Source organism: Cucurbita moschata, unplaced genomic scaffold (genome assembly GCF_002738365.1).
Source record: "Cucurbita moschata cultivar Rifu unplaced genomic scaffold, Cmos_1.0 Cmo_Scf00048, whole genome shotgun sequence".
Taxonomy (NCBI): Eukaryota; Viridiplantae; Streptophyta; class Magnoliopsida; order Cucurbitales; family Cucurbitaceae; genus Cucurbita; species Cucurbita moschata.
The window spans coordinates 247,361-272,852 of record NW_019268564.1 but is presented as its reverse complement, the minus strand read 5'-3'; the positions used below and the strand labels follow the sequence as shown (position 1 = coordinate 272,852).

At 35.5% G+C, this 25,492-nt stretch overlaps 4 protein-coding genes across 9 annotated transcripts; 3 read left to right on the top strand and 1 right to left on the bottom strand.

Annotated features, from left to right (window-relative positions):
• Positions 1-1,465: 1,465 nt before the first annotated feature.
• Positions 1,466-5,035, bottom strand: LOC111435337 (V-type proton ATPase subunit E-like). 2 transcript variants are annotated; one of them, XM_023072804.1, is made up of 8 exons: positions 4,880-5,035; positions 4,627-4,800; positions 4,353-4,453; positions 4,004-4,160; positions 3,325-3,518; positions 2,486-2,585; positions 1,786-1,847; positions 1,466-1,639 (listed from the first exon to the last, which is right to left on the bottom strand). In XM_023072804.1, the coding sequence occupies exons 2-7, from the start codon at positions 4,726-4,728 to the stop codon at positions 1,812-1,814; spliced, it is 690 nt and encodes a 229-aa protein (XP_022928572.1). In that variant the 5' UTR covers positions 4,729-4,800; positions 4,880-5,035; the 3' UTR covers positions 1,466-1,639; positions 1,786-1,811. The 2 variants fall into 2 exon arrangements, with proteins under 2 accessions (XP_022928572.1, XP_022928571.1); XM_023072803.1 differs by having other exon boundaries at positions 1,466-1,847.
• A 1,280-nt stretch (positions 5,036-6,315) lies between these two features.
• On the top strand, positions 6,316-10,724 carry LOC111435335 (probable inactive shikimate kinase like 1, chloroplastic). 2 transcript variants are annotated; one of them, XM_023072800.1, is made up of 10 exons: positions 6,316-6,664; positions 7,151-7,197; positions 7,376-7,430; positions 7,503-7,575; positions 7,679-7,766; positions 8,223-8,305; positions 8,440-8,566; positions 9,459-9,537; positions 9,624-9,688; positions 10,371-10,724. In XM_023072800.1, exons 1-10 carry the CDS (start codon positions 6,433-6,435, stop codon positions 10,437-10,439), a joined length of 918 nt encoding a protein of 305 aa, XP_022928568.1. In that variant the 5' UTR covers positions 6,316-6,432; the 3' UTR covers positions 10,440-10,724. The 2 variants fall into 2 exon arrangements, with proteins under 2 accessions (XP_022928568.1, XP_022928567.1); XM_023072799.1 differs by having other exon boundaries at positions 7,503-7,587.
• Positions 10,725-16,010: 5,286 nt separating this feature from the next.
• LOC111435328 lies at positions 16,011-21,825 on the top strand. Of its 4 annotated transcripts, XM_023072792.1 has the most exons (7): positions 16,011-16,371; positions 17,114-17,264; positions 17,360-18,846; positions 18,936-19,187; positions 19,968-20,048; positions 20,235-20,855; positions 21,595-21,825. In XM_023072792.1, exons 3-7 carry the CDS (start codon positions 17,602-17,604, stop codon positions 21,646-21,648), a joined length of 2,253 nt encoding a protein of 750 aa, XP_022928560.1. In that variant the 5' UTR covers positions 16,011-16,371; positions 17,114-17,264; positions 17,360-17,601; the 3' UTR covers positions 21,649-21,825. The 4 variants fall into 4 exon arrangements, with proteins under 4 accessions (XP_022928560.1, XP_022928557.1, XP_022928559.1 ...); XM_023072789.1 differs by having other exon boundaries at positions 17,114-18,846; XM_023072791.1 differs by lacking the exon at positions 16,011-16,371 and adding an exon at positions 16,626-17,011 and having other exon boundaries at positions 17,114-18,846.
• Positions 21,826-24,922: 3,097 nt separating this feature from the next.
• On the top strand, positions 24,923-25,387 carry LOC111435120 (protein LATE FLOWERING-like). Its single transcript, XM_023072458.1, has one exon. It carries the CDS (start codon positions 24,923-24,925, stop codon positions 25,385-25,387), a length of 465 nt encoding a protein of 154 aa, XP_022928226.1.
• Positions 25,388-25,492: the final 105 nt, after the last annotated feature.

The window sequence follows — 25,492 nt, the reverse complement described above, 5'->3', positions numbered from 1 at the left end:
TCGCTTCTAAGAGTGAAGGTTATTCTCATAGACCAACACAAGTTCTTCCAGCATGTTTTGTTCTCACTCCCATGCATTCTAGGAAAATTTTGAGCAAAAGTAAACTTAACTTTGAAGTTCCTAAGATTGAGCTATTGAACAAAAAAGGAATATGCACTTTGTTAGTATAGATAGTGACTTTCGATTCTTTTAAATCTTTCTTAACTATCCTATTTTCAGGATCCCTCTTATTTGAATATGGTTTCGATTCATTCATATACCCCTCTTTTACTTGGGTGTTACATGCTCACCAACTTCCACCTTATTTGGTCCCCCACATCTTATTAAGAGAGGTACCGCTCTAATATCATTTATAATGCCTCATACCCAGGATTCAGATCAATATTCAAAATTCGGATTTGGCACCTGTGTACCCCAACATTCTCCTACATCCCCTGCAACATGGTCACTTTACTTACTTCTTGCTTCTTAGAGTGAATATTATCCTTCAGACCAACATGAATCCTTTCAACATGCTTTATTCTCACTCACATGTATCTTCAAAAAATTTCCAAGAGGTTACCCAACTAGAATTACTTCAAACAAAACACGCTTTAACTTTGGAGTCCTTATGATTGAGCCACCAAAAAGGAAAGTTCACCTTGTTAGTATAGGCAATGATTTCCAATTTTTTTAAGCTCCCTAATTATCCTATCTATCCTATCCTCAAGATCTCTCTTATTTGGATGTGATCTCAACTCATTCATGTATCACTCCTTTGCTCGAGTGTCACATGAATGATAGAGAAGAAAAAAAAAAAAAAAAAAAAAAACCTCGACCTTTTTAGGACATTTACACATGAAGATCAGCCTACAAAAGTGGTCAGGCAAAGCATCAGAGCTCAAGATAAGATGCTTTTATGGAAAAGACCACAAATTCTTATAACCTTGGCATCAGGCTTCAATGAAATTACCTCATGAAGCGTCCTCCTTGTTGATATCTCGAATTTTCAAAAGACTTGATAGTAAGATTCTTTCAACTTATATAACCATATATTCTATATTTGGACAGGAATGAAATTCATAAATTATGGGCCTGGTTGAATTACAACCATGAAAAATAAACTATAAACAATAGGTAAGATATCAAGAGGGATAATAATGCATATGTATGAGATTCAAGGTCATTACAGATCAAGTCCTGCCCCTATCTATCAAGGATGAACAACTTCTAAAATTACAGGCCTCCCATGAAGAAAATAATCGAGGAAAAACTGGTTCTTTTGCCAAAAATATTTTTTAAGATCAACCAAGAATAATTTTCGTTCAAACAAGCTGGTATAACCAATCCATCCAAAACTAAAGGTAAGGATATTTTCCGACTCGTTAGTTATAAAAACTATCGTTCTAGAAAATGCATGACAAGATGGGGGAAATCAAATTAGGATAAACTATTATTCTTAACTATACCTACGAGGATCAAGGCATAACTTGAAACAACAGCCTTTAGAAGAGAAATGTCATATTACATTATAAGGACAGTAGTCTGAATGATGTGCACATAAGAAAAGACTTAAAAACTAAAGGAAATATGAAGCTGGAATAATACTGATACCAGAAATACTATGGAGTCGATAGGGGGCACCAAACTCCCCGTAGAGCTGTGAATCAAACACCAAGAACAATAGTAACTATCAGATAAAGAAAATCAAAGAATGCAATACTTATTGATAAGCAACATTTGGGACACATATAATTCGCATGAAAAGACCAAATTTGGACTCATAAATTATTTCACAGGAAGCACCATGAAAGAGTCGAAAGCAGTACACATCATGCAGCAACTTGACTGAAAAGGCTTTTTCGGATCTGCCAATAAGAAATGCAGCTGTAAGTACTCTTAAACGTGAACGTTGTGACAAAATGGAGAAAAGAAATAATCATCGACAAGAATTGTTGGCCTGATATAGGAACTTACACTTGGCAAACTGGTGATAAAAGAAAGATAGAATGCAAACAGCCCAAAATACGGTATTTGTACAATTTTATTAAAAAAATTAATATTAACGTCCCCGAATAAAGAATTTGCCTTTGAAAGCTAATATAAAGTAAAGGAATCGTGTTGTAGATAATATTAGGTTAGTAAAAGGTTATAGTGCGAACTCTTTATTGTCAAGCTAGGCTTAATCACAAGTGTATTATGCATCCAGGGCAAAATTTGAGTAGTCAGTAAAGAATCATAAACAGTGCATGACCTGTTAACATTGGGTTTACTCCTTGTCATCAAGCAAAATAAATATATACATACATACATACATACATACATATATATAGATAGATAGATAGATAGATATAGATATAGATATATTTATATATTATAAATGTAAATCTTTTTTCCTCTCTAAAAATGATACATGGCCTTGAGTTTTTCAGATACCCACAAGCATTTGACAATGTAATTAGCATCCAATAATAGATAGTAGGGTATAGTTGAGAAGAGAAACTACCTCAGGAAGCTTTTTACGGAACACGACATCCAACCTAGCATCAAGGGTGTTCTCACAGACAATCTTCCCATCTCGAGATGCCATTACTACACCTCCAGAACTGAACGATCAAAACTTGATATTAGGAGTGTTTACAGATATTTTCTTGACTTTTCTAAGAAAATTGGTGAGTACAGAACCAAAAGGCAAAAATCTTACAATACAAGGCTTCAAACAATTTCAAAGGGAACATTGTCGATTATATTCCTGTTGAATTTCCTACATTGCATTCTTGTATTTTGAGTTAAATTAAGCACTCCCGTAGTTTGCAAAATGTACAACCTGAATCTTTCTATAAATTAAGACAGCTAGTTTTTAATAGAATCAGTAAACATGGGCTTAAGTAGAATAGGTCGTGCGTACCATCTCTATCAAAGTTTTTTTTTTTTTGGATAGGAAACAACAATCTCTATCGAAGTAACGGTAAACTTTATCAGAATGGTTTAATTCACAGACTTGGAAATAAAAAACATAGGCTGTTTAAAACTATGGTCTAAATAAAAGGGTACAATCTGCATATTGTAACAAAATGCAGGAGTAATTAGTTATCTTTCTTCTAAAACAAGTATGTGCCCTCCCCCAGGGCAGGAGTAACTAGCTACCACCCTTGAAAAATACGATGCCTGGCAGGCAAAGTATGCAAAAGTTAATTTGCAATCTCTAACACATAATTTTTCCAATGCTGGAATAAATTATAACCGTTTACGGAGAAGGAGAAAGACACCAACGACTGACAAAGTATTCAGAAGCAGGAACGTTGTAACAAATTAAATCCTACAAAAATGAAAAGGAAGGATTACCAAAAGGGACCATGATGATGGTGATGGCTTGGACCAGGTGGAAGATGGACATGGTCAACGATGATCTCTGGCTCATGAACTTCCGCTTTATTTGCATATTCATATGCTGCTGAACTCAGCACAGACTCCACCAAATGGAGGTCACTTTTGCGGCATCGCAACAAAACAGCTGGCTCTTTCAGTCGAAGCAAGCTCTATATAAAAAACAGACTTGAGGCAGTGAATAACACAACTAGTATATCTGTAAGCATATTTATCCATAGCAACCATACAAACCCAAAATCTTAACAGGAAGATCAACCTCCACAATGCATTCTAAGCAGCAGCCATCAACAAAAAGATTGAGAAAAGAAAACTCAATCATCGTCTATCGGGGTCATTTGTAATTCAATTTGATGCCTTACAAATAGAGAATTTTATCCAACCAGAGTAATGCAAACCAGAGATTTATTCTGGATATTTAAAGTTCCTTATGATCAAGCACAAATCTTTTGTGTGGAATTCTCTTTGGTGAACTTATAATCTCGTAAATAAACAACATTGAGTAGCTCTCACATTAAACTCTAAAGAACAATAACCAGCAAATAATCACACACGCAGCAAACATTATGAATTATAATTTAACTACATCAAATAATAGGTAATTCTTTAATGTGGATGAGGTTTGGAATTTACTAACCTGAACAATGAGTTCCTTCAACAGATTTTTGTAGACATGTTCATTTCCGCTGACATTAAGAAGTTCTTTTGACGCTGCCTCTTTCATGGAGTTCACTACATCATCCTGTGCTTGCAGAACTTTGATCCGAGAAGCATTGAGCTGCATGGAGTACTCGCTGAAACAAAGCATCAATTACACGAAGATGTAATTCGGCAACTACATCCTTTTAAATTATAACAAAGGAAGATTAAGGAAAAAGATCTTTCCAGCAATTGAAAATTGTGCACCATAACAAACCAAGCCACTGAGGAACATGAATAATGAAACTGTAATAAGCAGATTATGAGGAAAAAGTCGAAGTAATTACATCTTCTTCCGAATTTCAACTTGCTTCTCCTTCTTCTCGTACTCTTGCCTGATTTTCTTCTTCTCTGCCTCAACCAGCTGCAGCTTTTCAATATTGAATTCCTACAAGAGGAAAAAAAAACAAAAATCCATCCATTCTGTTCAATAGTCAATGTAGACAGACAAACACAAACATAGCACATACGAAACCTAGAAATTCTTTAGTAAATCCGGCCATCCAGAATCGGAAACGAACAGAATCAAAGAAAATGGTGAAAATAAAGCGCCAAATATACTTCTTCAGCAGAGACAGAGATCTCGTTGGCCTTTTCCTCAGCTTCCTGGCGGATGAACCTCACCATCTGCTGGATCTGCTTGGAAACATCAGCGTCATTCATCTTGCCGATCCTTGAATCTAATCGGAGAAGATCCAATCGGTGCGATCCAAGCCCTTACAAATCCAAGTAAGCCTGAATAGAAAACAAAACCGTAGGATGCTTGAGTAAAAACAAGTGAAAGATCGAAAGAAATGGATCAAGAACAACGTACCTAGAGCGATAGAAGAGCAAAAACGACGAGCGATGGGCGAAGGATGAGAGCAGGTACCACAGAAAGTGAAATAGATTGTCAGATTCGTAAGAGGAGGGCCCCGCTCAACGTTGGCAACGTGAGAGAGATTGGGACACGATCGCAAAGAACTATGACCGAACACGGGGGGAGAAAACTGATCGAGGGTCACAATTTATCTCCAATTTAATACCAAATTATTATGGAAATATTATACATTTTTATACCGATATTGAATCCTACTACGATCTAACAATCGTATGGTAGTAATTTGATACATTAATTTTCCGAGTATATCAACGATCACTCCTAGACTTTAGTGTCGATCAACGATCATTAGTCGTATTTTATCATTGATTGTTGGTGTCGATCAACGATTATTAGTCGCATTTTATCGTTGATTGTTGGTGTCGATCAACGATTATTAGTTGCATTTTATCGTTGATTGTTGGTGTCAATCAACGATTATTAGTCGTATTTTATCGTTGATTGTTAGCGTCGATCAACGATTATTAGTCGCCTTTTCTCGTTGATTGTTAGCGTCGATCAACGATTATTAGTCGCCTTTTCTCGTTGATTGTAAGTTAACATTTTTGCTCGTTTGATCCGTTCTTAAAGAAATGTCAATACAATATACGACTAAAGTTTATCACTAATAAATTAATATTCCTCTCTAATAGACTTCAGTTATATATTAAATTTTGTCACGATAGATTTGGTATTTCTCGATAATACAACAATGATATTAAAAATAAATTTGGGACAAAAATAAATAAATTAATAAAATAAAAGTTTTAAAAGTACCATTGAATTTTTAAAAAGCATCTTTATAGTTATAGTTAATACGGTTAGATAACCACGATGGTATGATATTATCCACTTTGAGCCTAAGCTCTTATAACTTTACTTTGGGCTATGATATTGTCCACCACGATAGTATGATATTGTCACCTTTGAGCATAAGCTCTCATGATTTTACTTTGGGCTATGATCCACTTTGAGCATAAGCTCTCATGGTTTTACTTTGGGCTATGATGTTGTCCCTTGAATATAAACTCTCATGGCTTTACTTTGGGTTTCTCGAAAATACCAAATACCAATAAAGATAGTATTCCTCACTTATAAACCCATGATCTTCCACTAAATTAAGAATACTATCTCCTTTGACTTTAGATCTTTTGGGAAAGCCTAAAAGTAAAGCCATGAACGCTTATGAGAGTCTATAACTTAGCTATGTCAAGTGTCAACAGACCGTTTTCTTCCTTCCTATTTTGAAGATAAGATTTTTAAAGTTTTTTTTTTTAAGAGTTTTAAAATTGGATGATTATTTAAAAAAAAAATTGTTAATTTTTTTTTTTTGAAAATTTATGAATATTTAAAAAAAAAATTATGATTTTTTTATTTTTTATTAATTCAGCAATAATTAATGTGGAAAATGATATGGACTCGGGCCGGCGACCGTGGAGCTGGGAACTGGGAACTGGGAAGGATAAAGTGCTTTCTGTGGAGCATTTTCTGTCCTCAGAGAGCTTCTCATGGCGATGAAAACCACCGTTTCTCCGCTTACTGATTTCCATTTCAACATCCACTCGCCAAAAATTCAACCAATATCTCTGAATTCGAGCTACGCCTTGCCCCTGCCCTTCTCAGTTCGTTGTAATCAAAACCTCCCCCTTCATTTTCGCCGACGATTTCTGCACTCTTCTGCCATTCAGCGCCGTCGATCTCTGCCGTCGACTTGTTTCGTATCAGACGGAACTGCATACAGTCAGTTCAAGTTTTGAATTAATTGTCGTCCGTAGAATAACTCTGTAATCTGTTTGTGCTTCATTTTTTCTCACGACGACTCAATTTTTTCCGTAGTTCGCTTACATCTATTGTTTCACCAAGGTGAATTCATAGAAATGGCTTTTGAATTTTCCTCTAGTGAACTATGATTCAGTTAATTGGTTTATGAATGTTGTCTCTGCTTTAGGATAGTGCAATTCATTGGTCGGTCAGTTCACTTGGAACTGGATTGTCTAGTTTGCTAGAAATCACGATTGACAGATAAAACAGAGCCTTAGTTAGTTTAATCCGAATACTGCTGCAAATCTGTGCAATTTAGTGAAACGCGCTTGTCTGAAGTTGGAGACTGGAGTTAAATTGATATCTAATTCAGTCAATCATTTTAAGAATAAGAATGTAAAGGATGAATTCTCTAGTTTGAGCTTCATCTCTCTTTACTCAGTGATTTGTTTTGGCCTTTGTTAGATGTGGAGGCAAAGGCGACTACCGATGATCTGTCTCTTGAAGTGAAGGTTAGTGAACAGAAAGAATGGAAGAAACATAAGTTTTAAGCCTCAGAGAATCCTTTTTGTTCTTAATTTTTGCTCTATTTAAGTCTTGTTTCGTGATGGTGCGTTAAGATTGGTTTTAGTCGGCTTCATTTTTTTTGTAGCTTGAAGTGTTTATTTACACTGTTCAGTTTGAATTCAGAAGAAAGCAAAGGATGTAGCTCCTGAATTGAAAGGAACTTCCATCTTTCTCGTGGGTAAGCATTGATCTTCTATTTTGGGGAAATTTATATTTATAACAAACTGATGTATGTAAAAATTTCATGTAGGGATCAACAGCTCCCTAAAAACTAAGTTGGGGAAACTCCTTGCTGATATGTTGAGATATTATTACTTTGACAGGTACTCCTTGAGGTACTTTTTTCTCATTTTGGCATGTGGTATTGCTCTCCTTCCTAACATTGCTAATACTGAATTTCCATATGTCATATGCAAATGCATATAGTGATAGTTTGGTTGTGGAAGCTAGTGGTGGTGTGGCTGCTGCCAAACTTTATAAGGAGAGTGATGAAAATGGTTTCCGGGCATCTGAGGTAATTAACTCATGTTTATTGGTGATGCTTTGTGTTGGGAATTTAGGGAATGATCATGGGTTTATAATCAAAAAATACTATCTCCATTGGTATGAGGCCTCTTGGGGAAGGCCAAAGCAAAGCCACGAGAGCTTATGCTCAAAGTGGACAATATCATACCATTGTGGAGAATCATGTTCATCTAACACTTTGTTACGTCCGATTAGAAATTATTTGGTCAAAACTGGTGGTTTACTAGTTCTTTATTGAGCTACATTTTTTTTTTTCTTTTTCATTTTTGGTTACTGGTGATTGGTTAATGAGTGTTCACTTTTTAGTGATCGAGCCTGTGAAAACATTGAGGCTCATGTACTTGAGGACTCTTATTGAACGTCCTTGGGTAATGCTTAACAAGACACCTTCTTTAAATTCTCTATAAAATCTAGTAACATGTACCTGACATGCCATTTGTTGCAGACTGAAGTGTTAAAACAATTATCTTCAATGGGTCGACTAGTTGTATGTGCTGGAAATGGTGCTGTTCGGAGCTCTACTAATCTGTATGAATGTTCAATGCTTAATTTTTCTGGTTTAGTGCACCCATTTTTCCATGAAACTTTTCTTTGTAGTTCCCTAAAGCAATTTTCAGTATTATTATGTTCATGTTGACATTTGATAAACATTTTACATGCAGGGCGCTTTTGAGGCATGGCATAACGTTATGGATTGATATACCCCTACAGATAATAGCAGAGGAATTTGCTGAAGATCGTGGGCAACTTCCAGTATTTGATATATCTACTTCTGGATCTTATTCAGAGGTAATTAAGGGTTTGTTTGGACTTGAAAGTGGTTTACGAAATAGTTTTACACCTTCTTTAACCCATTTTTGAGAACTGTAAACTAGTGGTTTTCTAAAATTTCTATTTACAGAGTTATGAATTTGAATAGAAAACTAATTTAATTTTTTCCAAAACAACACGTCATCCATAAAAACAATTTTCAAATTTCAAAGAACATGTGATGTCCCACGTTGATTGGGGAGGAGAACAAAACACCCTTTATAAGGGAGTTGAAACCTTCCCCTAGCAGACGCGTTTTAAAGCCTTGAGGGGAAGCCCGAAAGGGAAAACCCGAAAAGGAAAGCCCAAAGAGGACAATATCTGCTAGCTGTGGGCCTGGGTCGTTACAAAATGGTATCAGAGCCAGACACCAGACGATATGTCAGTCTTCTCGCCCTTCCCCAAAGTGGGGTAGACACGAGGCGGTGTGCCAGTAAGGACGTTGGCCCCCAAAGGGGTGGACTTGGTGGGGGTCACATATCAAATTGGAGAAAGGAACGAATGCCAGCGAGAACGCTGGGCCCCGAAGGGGGGTGGATTGTGATGTCCCACATTGGTTGGGAGGAGAACAAAACACCCTTCATAAGGGAGTGGAAACCTTCCCCTAGCAAACGCGTTTTAAAGCCGCGAGGGGAAGCCCGAAAGGGAAAGCCCAAAGAGAATAATATCTACTAGCGGTGAGCCTGGGTCGTTACAAAACAGCTATGCCAACATGTTTTCATGAAATTATTGTTTAGAATCTTCTAAATCTGCTTGATTTTTCTACTTAGGTTTTGAATTCACCTTTCTTGGTGCTTTTTTTTTCTTTTTTTTCATGATTTGAAACCATAGAAATCTTTCATTCCTTTTGCTATTCTTGTGTATAACTCAGGTGCTGGGTCAAATAACTTCCCTATACCAAGAAATAAAAGTAGGATATGCCACGGCTGATGCTTCAATATCACTCCAAAGTAAGTGATTCTGATCCTTCCCACACTTGCAATATGATCCAGGATTTCATGCATATTCTGGCTTCTAACATTTCCATGCCTCACAGAACTAGCAAGTACATTAGGATATGATGACTTCAATGCTGTTACAACCGAAGACATGGCTTTGGAGGTGTGAATCCTTGCACTACTTATACTTGTCCCCATTAACTACTGAGTCGGAATTGGAATCATAATTTTCATAAAAAAAAGTTTTACCTTCCAGCTTTATATACTATAATCTAGTTATGCTTTAGTTTTTAAACTTTTAAGACAAACGTCCTTCAATTTTAAAAATGTCAAAAAGAAGTGAGTTTTTAATATAGTGTCTTATATGCTACTAAAACATTAAAAAAAATTGTCTATTGTCTAGTAGTATCTTACGCTTTCAATTTTGTGTTTAATAGGTTTGTAAATTAAAAAAAAAATGTACAAATACCTAGTATATACGTTTAAATTTAAAAACTCAATTGAACCCAAAATTTAAAGTTAATAAACCTAATGTTTAGCCTCGTATAAATAACCATTTGGTTTTTTTATTTTTGTTTTTGAAAACTATGCTTCTTTTAATTATTACCATAGTTTTCATCTTTGGTACGAAAACATTTGAATTGAGAGTAATTTTTGAAGAACTATTTTGTTATTGTTTTCACTTGGTTTAAATAAAACATGGAATACTAGAAGACTATGATTTATAATCTTTCAACCTTAAAATTTATTTTGGTTCAAATCCCAGAGAATTTTGGAATGTTATAGCTACTCTAACCAGTAAGTTGCACTGCATCAATGACTTATTATGTTGGGATGTGTAACAGGCTCTGAAGGAGATAGAAAAGCTGATAAGAATGAAGAAGATGATGGAAGCAGCAGCAAAACCTTTTTAAGAAAAAATGCAGCTCGTCTTCTATGGTGTTCATATAAAACGATCAAGAGCCCCAATCAGGTAGCTTTTAACCCATCTGGGGTAAGCCATTCTGGTCTGATAAGGATATATTTATAATAATCTTTCTCATGCTTGTTATTATCACATTGCAGTTTTCTCAAACTCCTTATTAATATTGTACTTGCAGAAAAAAAATTTAGAAGGCCAAACTAGTGTACTGACTCGAAAATCGTATCTTACTTATGATTCATTTGAAAATGGAACATGTATACCTGATGATTTGTAACGCCACAGATCCACTGCTAGCAGATATTGTTCTCTTTAGGCTTTTCCTTTTGGGCTTCCCCTCAAGGCTTTAAAACACATCTGTTAGGGAAAGGTTTTCACACCCTTATAAACGGTGGTTTGTTCTCCTCCCCAACCAACATGGGACATCACAATCGGTGGGGCCCAGCGTCCTCGCTGGCACTCTTTACTTCCTCCAATCGATGTGGGACCGCCCCCAAATCTACCTCCCTTTGGGGCCCAATGTCCTTACAGGCACACCGTCTCGTGTCTACCCCCCTTCGAGGAACAGCGAGAAGGCTGACACATCGTTCGGTAACCTGGCTCTGATACCATTTGCAACGCCCTAGATCCATCGCTAGCAGATATTGTCCTCTTTGGACTTTCCTTTTCAGGCTTCCCCTCAAGACTTTAAAACGCGTCTCCTAGGGGAAGGTTTCCACACCCTTATAAATGGTGGTTTGTTCTCCTCCCCAACCAATGTGGGACATCACATGATTTCTTAACTGAGTAGAATGAGTAGAATGAATTTTTTGACGGGAATAGAGGGGACTTTTTTCTTTCCTTCTTTACATAATGTAATAGAGGGCAAAAATTTCCATGGAAAGTCTTTCTTACTTAGAAAATCGTGTGTAGTGCATATGATTCATTAGATTAGAGAATCAAAATCATGTGAATTATACGGTAAATTAGATAAATTATCGTATACGTGATAAAGATTAGGTTAAACGATTTGATATATATATGGGTAGGGAAAATTTTCTTGTAACTAAATGATCCTTCCATCTCTTTGATAACTATTTTCTTCAAATATTTGAGTTTTTTATTATTACAGGTAAACGAAGACTAATTTTATACGAGAACATATTTTCCATGAATCTCTTTGAGATAATTTTGGCAAAGATGGGGATGGAGAAGTCATTCTTGTTCGTGTCCTACTTCACCGAACATCTCTATTATGATATAGACAGAGTTTTAATTTGATTTCTAGAGTTTAAACATAATAACATGTTTTACTAACCTGACAAGATGATGTTAAAGTCAATTATTCTAGGTAAAAAAACAGGAGAAACGAAGTGAAAGTGAAAGTTTTATGCAGGTACAAGAAGAGTCGACTCCAAATCAAAGACGACGATATGGGTGAAGCTGTATGAATCAAATGGAGTAGAAAGGGGTGAATTTAACAGTATAGTCATAGTTAAAAATTCATGTTTTGTGTGTGCAATAGGACTGTAAGATGAAGACAAAGCACATAAATAGGCCATGAGAGAGCCATTTGCATTAAAAGAAGCCAAACGGACTGTGGGAAGGCCAGGCGGCGGCAGCTTTTTGTTTCGTGAAAAAGAAAGAAGAGAAGTATAATGGATAGACAAGGGCATTATTAGGGCACAGCCACAGCCACAGCCACAGCTTTTGAACTTACTTACGGGTTAGGACATGTCAAATATCACAAGTGGATGACATTGTCTTGCTCCTTGTCACACGTCCATACATCATGGTCGAAAATTATTAACCTTGTATTCAATACTCGTGAACTTCAACTTGGAGTAATAGTATAAATGACGATCTAAATTCTAGTTGGTTGACTTACTCGAAAGTGAGAGTAAGTGATGTACAATTGTACTGCGAGTCATAACCGTGTGTGACTGTGACACAGGATTGAGGCCTTTGGGGTTTGGAGAAGGAAACCATTTTAAATTGAGAATGAGAGAGGGAGTGGGAAGAGATTCTCATTGTTAATCAAACATGACCGTTGACGAAAATTATATTTCCCATTCCTGTTTCACCAATATCCGCACTCGCCCTACTCTCCTATCTTGCTTCATGCTTCTAATTATTCTAATAACCGCTAGCAGATAGGGGAAGGTTTCCACACCCTTCTAAAGGGTGTTTGTTCTCCTCCCCAACCAAGGTGGGACATCACAATCCATCCCCTTTTGGGGCCTAGTGTCTTTACTACCACATTGCTTCATGTCTACCCCCTTCGGGGAACAGCCTTCTCGCTAGCACACCGCCTTCCCTCTAATACTATTTATAACGACCCCAGATCCACCGTCAGCAGATATTGTCCTCTTTGGGTTTTTCCTTTCGGGCTTTCCCTCAAGGCTTTAAAACGCGTCTGTTAGGGGAAGGTTTCCACACCCTTATAAATGGTGTTTTGTTCTCCTCCCCAACCAATTTGGGACATCACAATCCACCCCATTTCGGGGCCAACATCTTTACTCGCACATCGCTTCGTGTCTACCCCCTTCAGGGAACAGCCTTCTCGTTGGCACATAGTCCGGTGTCTAGCTCTAATACTATTTGTAACTACCTAGATCCACCGTTAGCAGATATTGTCCTCTTTGGACTTTCCCTTTCAAGCTTCCACTCAAGGCTTTAAAACGCGTATGCTATAGGAAGGTTTCTTCATCGTATGTGAAGGTAGAGATTGAAACTAGTGGTAGAGACATGAATAAGGTCGGGAAAGCTTCTTTCATCCTTGATGCATCGTAGATGCGTGTAGAGTGCATGTTTTAATTGTTTTATTGGTCACATGAATTCCAAATTCGTTAGATGCTCCAATTTTGGCAGCAATAATAAATAATAGGATTTATAATTAATTAAAAAAATGAAAAGTGTAAAGGGTAAAAACGTAAATTAATTAATTATTCATATTTAAACATTTATAAAAAAAAAAATTATTTAGAATTTTTTTAAAATTTTAGACAAAAATTAGAATATGAAAGAGACATTTGGATTGTCACAATATTCCGAATATTGTAATATATACATATATATATATATATATGTCAAAGTTGAAATTTCGAGTCGGTTAGGTTGATGACTCAGACAATCTTAATAGAGTTCACAACTCAACCTAATCCAAACCTCTATTTTCGGGTTAGGTTTGGATTGAATTTTCAAGTTGTTTTTTTTTTAATTATTTAAAAAAAAATTATAATTATGTAAATACTTATTACATTAACATAAATTTTAAATATTATGCATTCACAAATTTCAATGCATTACTAATATCGATTACAAAAGTCAGATATTTTTAATCTTTTAATAATCTTAAAAGTAGGATGAGGCATGATTAGGTAGAGTTGTAACCTTATTTTCGAATTGGTCGAGTTCACCTGACCAAATTAAAATCTAAACCCGGGAATTGTCCATTTTTTTTATTTTCTAAAAATCCAACCCAACCAAACCGAAAAAAAAATTTAATTCAACCCCGTTTCTCTGTGGTTCTAACCCGATAGTAATGGGTTTCTCAGATCATAAAACACCCTTATTAAAGTAATGGATGTATGTGACATATCTCCTTAATTATAAGAAATTAATAACCATCCATTGAGAAAATAATAATCTACTTGTGAAAGTTGACCTATAAATTTGATTTGGATTGAATTAAATTCTCGACAACGACATTCGAAATTTATAGTTTACGGATCACATCTTTCGTGTCTGCTTATTTGAACAGATAGAAAATTTATAATGGCGTATAAGAAATTTTTTTAGACCAAATCAAATTTCGAATCGGCTGGATTGATGACCCAAACAACTCGAATAGAATTCATATTCCAACTGAAATCAGATTTTGTTGGATTCGGTTGAGTTGTCGAATTATTATTTTTAATTATTAAAAAAATTACAGTTATCCACGGTTAATAACGGATATCTCATCAAACTCAAATATCAAACATTCACAAGTCCCAACGCATCATAAACATCGGTTACGAACGTCGAATAATATTAGCTTTCGTAATAATCTTAAAAGTAAGGTTGAGTTAGGTTGTAACCCTGTTTTTTAGATTGGTCGGGTTGACCCGATAAAAAATATCAACCTATGAATCGACTGGAATATTTGGTTTTCGAAAAAGTCCGTCCAACCCAAAAATATAAAATTCAACTCAACTTTTATAGTAAAATTCCTAAATCCAAATTTATTGAAAAATACTAATATTACTTTTTTTTTTTTAAGTCTATTTATAAAATATTATAGTATTTTTAATCTCTTTTAAATTCAAAATGGAACGATTTGATCGAGAACGTCTTAATCAACTATACTCGTTTCACGTCAAATTTTATTAATACTCAAAATTATATAATAAATCATATAATTTTAAGCTTAAACTTCACCGGACGTGTTGTTAAACTAAATAAAATATTAAACGAATGTTATTATATCTTTTATTTATTCGAAGTATATATTTAAATGTTTGACTCTTTCGTATAAAATATATATCTTAACCAATCGTTGATATTTTACAATTTTTTAAATTTTAAAGAATTCACCATATTTTAGAATTAATGTCAAATATTGAATTTTATTAATTAATTAATATAATGTCTCATACTTAAAAAAAAATAGATTTAATAATTATCTCAACTTTTAATTTTATATTTAATAAATTTAAAAATATTTGAAATTTTATTTAAAAAATATTTTCTAAAATTTTATAAATAGATATTTTATTTAAAAAATATTTTAAACAGTTTTCTAAAAAATATTAATGAAGCTAAAGGTAAGAATATGAATGAAATTTTCAAAGTAAGTATTTTTTTTATAAATATTTTAAAAAAATTTAAGGGTATAATGGTAATTTACTTCTAAAACGATAAAAATATTTTTTATTTTTTAATTAATATAATGTCTAATACTTTAAAAAAATATTTAATAATTCTCTCACCTTTTAATTTTATATTTTATAAATTTATGAAACATCTCTCAAATTTCTTTAAAAATATTAATCACCTTCAACCCAATGAAATTTTAAAGGTTAAAGTTTTTTTTTTAATATTTTTAAAAATTATAAGGGTATAATCGTAATTTAACTCTAAAAGACGATAAGAATATTTTTGAATTTTTTTAATGAGTTTGATGGGTATTATTAAAAAAAAATTAATTAATTAAAAATATTAATTTTTATTTGTTAATTAATATAATGTCTAATACTTAAAAAAACGTATAATTTTATATTAATAAATTTATGAACTTTTAATTTTATTTTTGTTCATAAACTTATTAAATATTTAAAAAAAAATTAACTCATTTAACAAACAGAAACTAAAAAAAACTTGTGTTTAGTTTTTTCTAATATTTTCTTTTAAAAATATGTAAGGGTATTAATGAAAATTTAAAAATTTCAGTATTTTTTAAAATAATTTAAATTTTTTTAAGGGTATAATGGTAATTTAAATAAGAATATTTTTGAAATTTTTTTTAATGAGTTTGAAGGGTATTATTAAAAAAAATTTAAATTTAAAAATATTTTTAATACAAAAATTTATTTAAGACAAGGGGAAGAGAGAGAGAGAGAGAGATGGCATTTGCAATGAAATTAGAGCCTAAGAAATGGCGGTGGGAAGGTTTGGGGATGGGGCGATGATGGGGTGATGAGATGACGATGGTGTAATTTGGGAGTATAAACCAAAGGCCATGGGAGAGCCAAGCTTTACACACACTTGCTTTCCTCTAATACCCATTTTTCCATTTCCATTACCCACTTCTTCTTCTTCTTCTTCTTCTAATGATAAACAACTTCCCTCTTTTGATTCTTCTCTCTTTAATCGTTGAATGTTTCGGATTCTCGATCTGCTGCTCTAGACTTCTTGTTTGGAAATGATTTTTCCCCCGGATTCTTTCTCCCGACGGCTAATTGGTGCGTCCTTTAATCGGGATGTTGTGTTCTTGATTTCACTCACTAAACACATGCGACCTTTGATTCTGTTCTTGATTTTCGATGATCGAGCTTTCTCTAGCTCTGATTTTAGCTTTTCTTTGGTCATTTCTGTGTGCTGCTGGAGGAGCGAGCTGTGGTTTTAGACTTTTTAGTTTTTTTTTATTTTATTTTATTTTTATTTTTTATGGAAATCTGTTTTATTGCTTGTTTTAATCACTGAAGAATGAAATGACTTCAAAAGATGACATATGGATTAACAATTAAGAACCAGTTGCTTGCTGTGGATGGTGACCTAAATGTAATGCAATTGCGTTGAATGTGTTGTGGGTATCGTACAAGCAACTTTTCTTCCTGTTTGAACGTTTTAGAACTTCGATTCTGCATTTTGGATTGGTGTTTGTTTACAAGATGAACAATCTCTTCCAGATCTTTGCTCAAGAAATGCGTTATTCTAGTCTTATAGAGGGGTTGTGAATGTAAAGAATCTGTACTTTATGTATTGTTAATTTCGATACCGTTCTTCGTTCTTCCATTGTGTTCATCTCTAGCGGATTCTGCATTTTCCCTCACATTCATCCATTTGGGATACATACAACTCCAGTAGATCATATCATGAAGAGTAATGGAAAAAGTTGTGCTGCTTTATATAATTTTAATGGAATTGGATCCATACCAGGCATTTAGAAATGCAAGGACTAATCGTTTTTCATATCGTTTTCAGGTGTGTTCATTCGTTCGATTGGCAATGAGGAATTGTGTGTCTTTGGATGTTCATTTGAATGGAGGTCAGAAGAAATTTGCTCATTGTGATCTTTGGATATCCCTCATCTGCTTGATTTTCTTCATGAAAAACTCCATGGGCATGGAAGAGGGTATGGCTAAATCATGGATGCATTTGGAAGATACATAGCATTGGCTTACCTTTAGATTTGGAATTGCTATCTTTTTATTGTTCTTCTTTTGTCAGGGTACAAACAAGCATAGATAATTAAGAATTTATGATCATAGTGCTATAGGGTAGAGAGTATTAGAAGATTATCCAGTAGAAACCTTGGTAGAGGTGCTGGTATTTGATATCCAATAGCAACAGAGGGGAACTCAAAGCTCTCTTGAATCATACTCTTAAACTATATATGTATTAAAAATAGATAACGAACTGGAGTCGAATCCTATTCGAAATACACGAGTTAGTTTCTGGGAACATTGATCATGGGCTTACCGCAAGTTCCTATAAGTGGAACAGCTGAGGAGGTACCAGCAGTCTCGTTGAGCATGTTTCTGCAGAGCCCTCCACGTTTTAATGATGTGAGCTCCTGTAATTTAGCTGGGATCTGTAATGGAGGCTTGAGCAGGTGTGCTGGGAGTTCACCATGCTCGTCTTCTGGAGATTCTGAGAGGAACTTCTTTATGGAGCTTCCGAATTTTCACGAGAACTCGGCTAAGGTTGGTGGCGGATTGGAAAGTTCACCCAATTATCATGGTCAGAACATTGGCTCTATGGATGATGGTTGCAGGTTTAACTCTAAATGTGGACGAGAGAGCCATAAACCTGTTTCTAGGATAGTGGGATTTGTGTCGGGGGAAACTAGTTCGAGAAATGATGAAGGCAAAGTCGATATTAGGATCAATGAAACTGAATTCAGTGGTTCAGCTGTTAGAAAGCGGCTGTTATCTCCGTTGAGTAGCATGCTTTTTCCGGACCAATTTAAGGGTGATTCTTTGGACATTGGTAGTAGAAGTATCCGAACCGATGCATCTTTATCTGACAATCTTCAAACTTCTGCAGCTCATGATTTTAAGAAAGCTAACGTTGGAAGCAAAAATGATTCTACCCTTCGAACTCGGTCTCTAACGGGTTTATTGCAACAGAAGAAAATGTTGTATGACAGTGGTGTTGTGAAATCAATTGTTTTAAGTGATGGTCCTCTGCTAGAAAACAAGAAATCCCTTGTTCAAGATGAGATTTTATCTTGTCCAGTACATGATGAACTCAGTAAGCTGAGTAGAATAAGAACCCATGTGGATTCTGAAGTTCAATCTCCTGAGATGGTGTCTGCGATACCACTTTCTCTGTCACCTCTTGGCCCAAAAATTTCAGAGAGAATGAAAAAAGCAGGACGATTCCGAAACGTCAAGAAAGAGAATGTTGGTTATCATTCACTTCTCGGCGATATCGAAAAATCAATCGGTGGTTCGGACTCGCATATTTTATTCGCCTCTGACGAAGAAGAAACCAAATCATTTGAAGATGTTATATTAGAGAAAGAGTTTCGACCGTCCTCCTTGGAACATTCCAAGAGCGCACGTTGGATTATGTCTCAGGATTCAGCCCCTACTTCCCACAGCATGCGCTTCGTTAGAAGTTTGAGTGGACTTCCGGTTAGGAGATCGTTGGTTGGTTCGTTTGAGGAGTCGTTATTATCTGGTCGATTCTTATCTGGGAAACTTTGTCAGGTTAGTATTCTTTTGCACAATGCCAGTCCTGAATGATCTTTGCCATGTTCTTGACTTGGTTATTTGTTACTTACGTGTTCTATGCACAGAAAATCGACGGTTTTCTAGCTGTACTAAGCATAACGGGAGGGAACTTCTCACCACAGTCCCAAAAGCTTCCATTTTCAGTAACAAGTGTCGATGGAGATCGGTACTTGCTATATTATGCATCCATTGATCTTGCAAAAAATTCCTTACTAAATAAATATAAAGTTAAAAAATCCAAACTAGTTTCGAGCAATGACGAGTCACAAATGGTGAAGAGTCGCCTTCAGGTTCCTATGAAAGGCCGTATACAACTGGTGGGTTGCTTGGTCTCTTTAGATATCATTACTATATTTGTGAGTATTAATTATATGAGAAGGATTTATATTCTTTTATAGCATCCACCATTTATCATACTTATTGTCTTCCTTATCGGTCGATGCTTGTATGTTCGTGTGCTGTTCACTTTCACGATGCAACGTTTAAGGACTAGTTACGATTACCTTTTATGTTTAGCAGCTACTCTCTCTATCTCTTTGTGGGTGCCGGGGGGCGGTGGGTGTGGATTGGTTAAAATGCTTTAGCTCTTAGCTTGAACTGGACAGCTCGTTAACGATAGAACGGGTTTGTTAGCTCTTGATATGGGAGCTTGTGAAGGTTACTCGTGTATTATACAGTATAAATGTGGAGAGTTTTAATGGTGGATCGACTTGTTTGAAGATTTGTATTATTTCATAAATATTTTCTTCCGTGCATATCTTGTTCGATCGGTTATTTCGAACAACATCAAATTTATTATGTTATTACTTCATGGTTTTAATTGATATCTGAGTTAAGAACATTGAATCATTACATCATCTTATCAAGTGTTGCTGCTATCTAGCCTTGTTCAAGATACCCTTTGTTGTGTTAGAACTGCTGTTTTGGGTGAATCTGTTTTTGGGTGCATCGGGATTGAATGTTGGCGTCGAAGTACTCGTTTTTCGAGACTAATCTGATCCAATATTTTCATGGTATAATCTGTAAAAGTGTTATAATGAGGGCTTATCTCATTCTTCCATTGAGGTTTTTGATTTTCATGTATTTTCTTTCTACAGGTTCTCAGCAATCCTGAGAAGACTCCCCTGCACACTTTTCTCTGCAAGTATGACTTGAGCGACATGCCTGCTGGCACTAAGGTAGTGAATCTTTCCTCGAGCGACTTTTTGTTTTCTACGTATCATTTTATCGACCAGCGGTGTGCAATATGTGACAACTTTTAGATGGTCATGGTTCGTCTGGTTCGTATTTTAGCTGGCTCTTACTAGCTTTCTTTTGTGTGTATGGTTTATCTAACTATGTTCGTGTTTTTGTGCGAAAACTAGACCTTCATGCGCCAGAAGGTTATTCTAGGTTCATCCAATGCAGCTTCATCAAGAGACGGGAAGGTCGATCTCGACAACAAAATGGTGGACAACACGACGACTTTAGCCTCCCAAAAAGGTGATACTGAAGTGGTTAGCAAGAATCTAACAGAGACCAATGGTGTTAAGACTGTGCACAAGGAGTTGGGGAATGAAAGTGGACGAAGTGAAAGCTCTGATGTGGTCGACTTTATCGATAATGGGGATGGATCGGAGCGAATTTTCGATAACCGAAGGACCGATACTGTGCCTCTAGGCCTCGAGAACCAGTGCCAGAGGAGGGGGGCTGATCAGAAGGATGGTTGCTGGGCTGATAATTGCTGTGGGACTGACAAAAAACTGTTACATGTTTGTTCAAAGGTCAATGAGAATACTGCTGGTGCTCTTCGCTACGCGCTTCACCTTCGTTTCCTTTGTCCATTTCCTAAAAAGTCCTCTAGATCGTCTCGAAAATCCAAATCCGACCATGTCTCTGCGCAAAACACACCTAACTTGGATATCAATGGCAAGAGAAAGTTCTATCTTTACAACGACTTGAGGGTCGTCTTCCCTCAACGCCATTCCGATTCCGATGAGGGCAAGGTAATGTTTAACAGTAGTAGTCTTTTGATTATAAACTCGACACTGATAAAGCCTTGTTTTTCTTCCTCCTGCCATTTATGTACGTCGTCCTGCATCGACACACGCGCACACACACACATGGATTCAAACTGATTGTGTAACAACTCCAAACCCACCGCTAGTAGATATTGTCCGCTTTGGCCCACTACGTATTACCGTCAACCTCACGGTTTCAAAACGCGTCTGTTAGATAGAGGTTTCCACAGCTTTATAAAGAATGCTTCGTTACCCTCCTCAATCGATGTGGGATTTCACAATCCACCTTTCTTGGGGGCCCAACGTCTTCATTGCCTCACCGCCCAGTGTCTAGCTCTAATATGGGCCCCCAAGGGGGGTGAGTTGTGAGATCCCACATCCGTTGGGGAGGGTAACGAAGCATTATTTATAAGAGTGTGGAAACCTCCACCCAACAGACGCGTTTTAAAACCGTGAGGCGGACACCAATACGTAACGGGCCAAAATGGACAATATCTACTAGCGGTGGGCTTGAGTTACGGGAAGGGAAATCTCAGCTACTTTTAATGTTAATTGCTGGTGATTTTTGTGGATGAATCTGCTGTTGTAGTTGGGTAATGAGCTTGTTGTAGTGATTTTATGTGCCTCTAAAGCTCTCTATTCATCATGTTCATGAGTTAACCATGGCTTCTACTGAAAGTGTTCTTCATTTTTCCCTGATTTCTTGGAACTCTGTAATGAACAGTTGAAGGTGGAATACCATTTTCCAGAAGATCCCAGGTACTTCAACATCAGCTGACGTGGCATCCTCCAAATGTCCAGATAAGCAAAAAATGTTCCTTTTTTTCCCAACACTTCCATGTGCACATATTTTACTCTCTGTTCTCTGTCATTTCCATCTCAAAAAATGGCTTAACCTCCTCTGTATATAATCTTATTATTATTATTATTATTATTATTTTATATTTTGAACAAACCCTTCACTTTGCTTTGGCTTTGTTCCAAGCACACAACTTTAACACCAAAAGAAAATAATGAAGAATCTCTCTTCTATCGTTCCTTTCGTCGTGCCCTCCCGTAGGTTCATGGTAGGTTCGGGAGTGATTTTAGTCAAAATGATTTGTTCGTAAGTGATTTTCTTTTGATCGATCATGACCCGATGAGAAAATAAATGTTTTTAAGCTGTTAGAAAGTCATTTCAAGCAAGTTTTGGGTTTTTTCTACCTAAAATTTTGATGGTCTCAAAATTTGGCCTATTTACTTATAAATGTAATTGGATGGAAAATGTTGTAAATATGCACTATGGAAAATATATACTAAAGTCGTAATTAAATATTTTACAAAGATATAATTATCAATTATAATGATAAAGGATGTTAATGCTATTATTAAAATTTTATGAATATTATTTAAATAAATATTAATGATAAAGATAAATTTGGATGGTTTGTAATACGAGTAATTCTTCCTTTTTTCGTATGAAAATAAACAAAATATTTTTATATACGACTTTAGAGACTATAGAAGCAATCTAGATGATTTTTTTTTTTTTGGTTATTTTTAAAATATTTTTTTAATTTATTTTAAAAATAAACTTTATTCAAATTTTTAATTTAAGAATTTTTTTTTATTGAATTGACTTCATTTATAAAAATAAAAAAAAACATTTTAATAAATCTAATAATTCTTTCTAAACAAAATAAAATAATATAAAGTTGAACATAATTTTTAAAAATTCATATTTAAATATTATAATATAATTTTACACATTAATATGTATATATATATATATTTAGTTAGTATATATATATTTATTTATTTACTAACTAACTGGGGTCAAAGATTAGGGAACAATGTGTATATATATATCAAGTGGGGTGGGGTCAGGGTACAAGGATTGGAGATTCGGGGATCTAAGACAATGAATATGAATATATAATTTTCATCTTTGGCTCCGTTCACATTACAGAAAGAACTTTATATAATCTTCATCTTTGGCTCCGTTCACATTACAGAAAGAACTTTCTCTCCGCTCACTCCTCTATTTCCCATTTCGTTCAAGACAGGTCTCTATATAGATTAAATAAACTATACGAGCCTTGTAGATTACACACACATATATATATATATATAAATGCAATCAAATCAAAGGGTATAATAACAAATAAAAAGTATAGAGATTACGTAAGAGAGTTACATGTGCTTATACATTAATGGTCAAGTCGACATGACGTTTCATTGTATATTCCCTTTTACCACAAAACCGAAAGCTATATTTTGTTTTTCTATCAAAATAAATATATTCGCTTTTAATAAACTACCACTTACACACCCGCCGTATTCTGCGGGCAGTACTTCTGCTCACTGACCGCAACTCAAATCTGCTGCCCGCCACATCACACATTTAAACCCTAATTCCAAAATAACAAATATATTATTTAAATATCACATATTTATAGCATAATTTTTTTAGAAAATTTGATAAATTTAATTATTTAAAAAAATTTCATTTATTCACGTAAATGAATTATTAACATCAGTTACAAAAGTTAAATATTCTTAATATTTATATTTTCGGGTTGATTGAGTTAATCTAATAAAAAAAAAATAGTATAAAATTTTCTTTTGGTTACGGAGTCGAAGTTGGTTGGTGTGATGTCTCACATTGGTTGGGATGAGAACAAACCACCATTTATAAGGGTGTAGAAACTTCCCTTAGCAGACATTTGTTTGAAGGGAAAGCCTAAAGAAGACAATATCTGTTAACGGTGGGCTTGAGTCGCTACAAATGGTATCAAAGCCAAACACCGGACGATGTGTCAACCTTCTCGCTGTTCCTCGAAAGGGATAGAGACACGAGACGGTGTGCTAGTAAGGACGTTGGCCCCAAAGGGAGGTGGATTTCGGGGCGGTCCCACATCGATTGGAGGAAGGGAAGAGTGACAGCGAGGACGCTGAGCCCTGAACAGGGGTGGATTGTGATGTCCCACATTGGTTGGGGAGGAGAACAAACCACCCAGGTCGCATTTTAAAGCCGGAAAGAGAAAGCCTAAATAAGATAATATCTGGGGGCGGTGGGCTTGGGCAGTTAGAGTTGATTATCGAATCATATAAATATCTTTATTTAATTTAATAAAATTAAACATGACAATTTTTTATTAATATATTAAATTTTTTTTTAATTTTTTAAAAAAGAAAATTGGTTCGTGGATGTCGGACATAACTCCCTCTGCAAGGCAGGGGATTGTTAGTGCTACCGCTTCCTGTCCTTCATCCAAATCCTCAACAAAATATTCTCCCATTTTTTCCATTTTTGCCCTTCTATCTTAAACCACTACTACTTCAACCAAATATAGCCTTTACCCCTAAGTGGATAGCCTTAGTAACCCTAATACTTAGGGTTAGTTTCGTAATTATTTAAATCGTCTTATCTCAGTAACACTATTAATACGAAATATTTTGTAATTTGCTACAAATAATTTGATTTAAATCGTTCATATGAAGACATATGAGCGATGATATCTTATATAATGAATTTATATACGAGATCATTCCCTAAATTAGCAGATGTGGGTCTTCCATCGTCCAATACCTCCCTTTGAATAAAGTACGTCTCCCCTTAATCGAGGCTAGACTCCTTTGGAGTCGAGGAATCTTAGTCATTTTTTACTGCCTTCGAGGAGGCTCGACTCATTTTTCTTTTGGAGTCCTTTGTTCGACATTTGAGGATTTATCAATCTATTGGCACGACTAAGTTTAGGGCATGACTCTAATACCATGTTAGACGAACACGACTCTCCACAATGGTATGATATTGTCCACTTTGAGTATAAGCTCTCGTGATTTTATTATCTTTTTAGAACTTTTTTAGGCTTGGGAGGGCAAAATTGTCCAATTAAAATTAACAAATCATTGATAATGTTATTCCTCTGGTCACTCCGTTTTTTTTAATATTTAAATATCTCTTTTGCTCTCTTGGCTTATTATATATATTCCGTTTTTATCCTTCTTTTTGTTCATTCTTCTTCTTCTTCTTCTTCTTCTTCTTCTCTGAGTTTTCAAGCTCTTCATCAATGGCGGACCCTGCCATTTACGACTTCCTTAGCCAAACGACTGCTTCAAATTCTGTACCGAAAACGACCTCCAGAAAATCTCAGTCTCAATACTCTTCCTCACGCATTTTTCCATGCCTTTACTGTCCTCGAAAATTCTACACTTCCCAAGCCCTAGGCGGCCACCAAAATGCTCACAAAAGAGAACGAGCAGCTTCGCGTAAGGCCTTCACCTCTGAAATTCTTCACCTCGGTTCGCTTCAACACTCGAGGCCACCGCCGCCGCCGCCGACTACTTACCACCATCTTGCATCGCCGTCTACTACAGCACTGGCTCCGTCGGCGCTTTTTGACGAGCATTGGTTCCACCAGAATAATCACTACCGAGGTACTACCACTACAGCCTCCGCCTCGCCGAACGATCTCTCACCGAATGCTGATGCTGCCGTCGAACACGTAACCATCGATCTCACTCTTCGCTTATGAATAAATCTCTGTAATAGGATTCTCCGGCGACTGTTTATTTTTGTTGCGGCGGTTTTGGAATTCCACGGTGGCGGCCGGAGCTTTTTTTTTTTTTTTTTTTGGAGG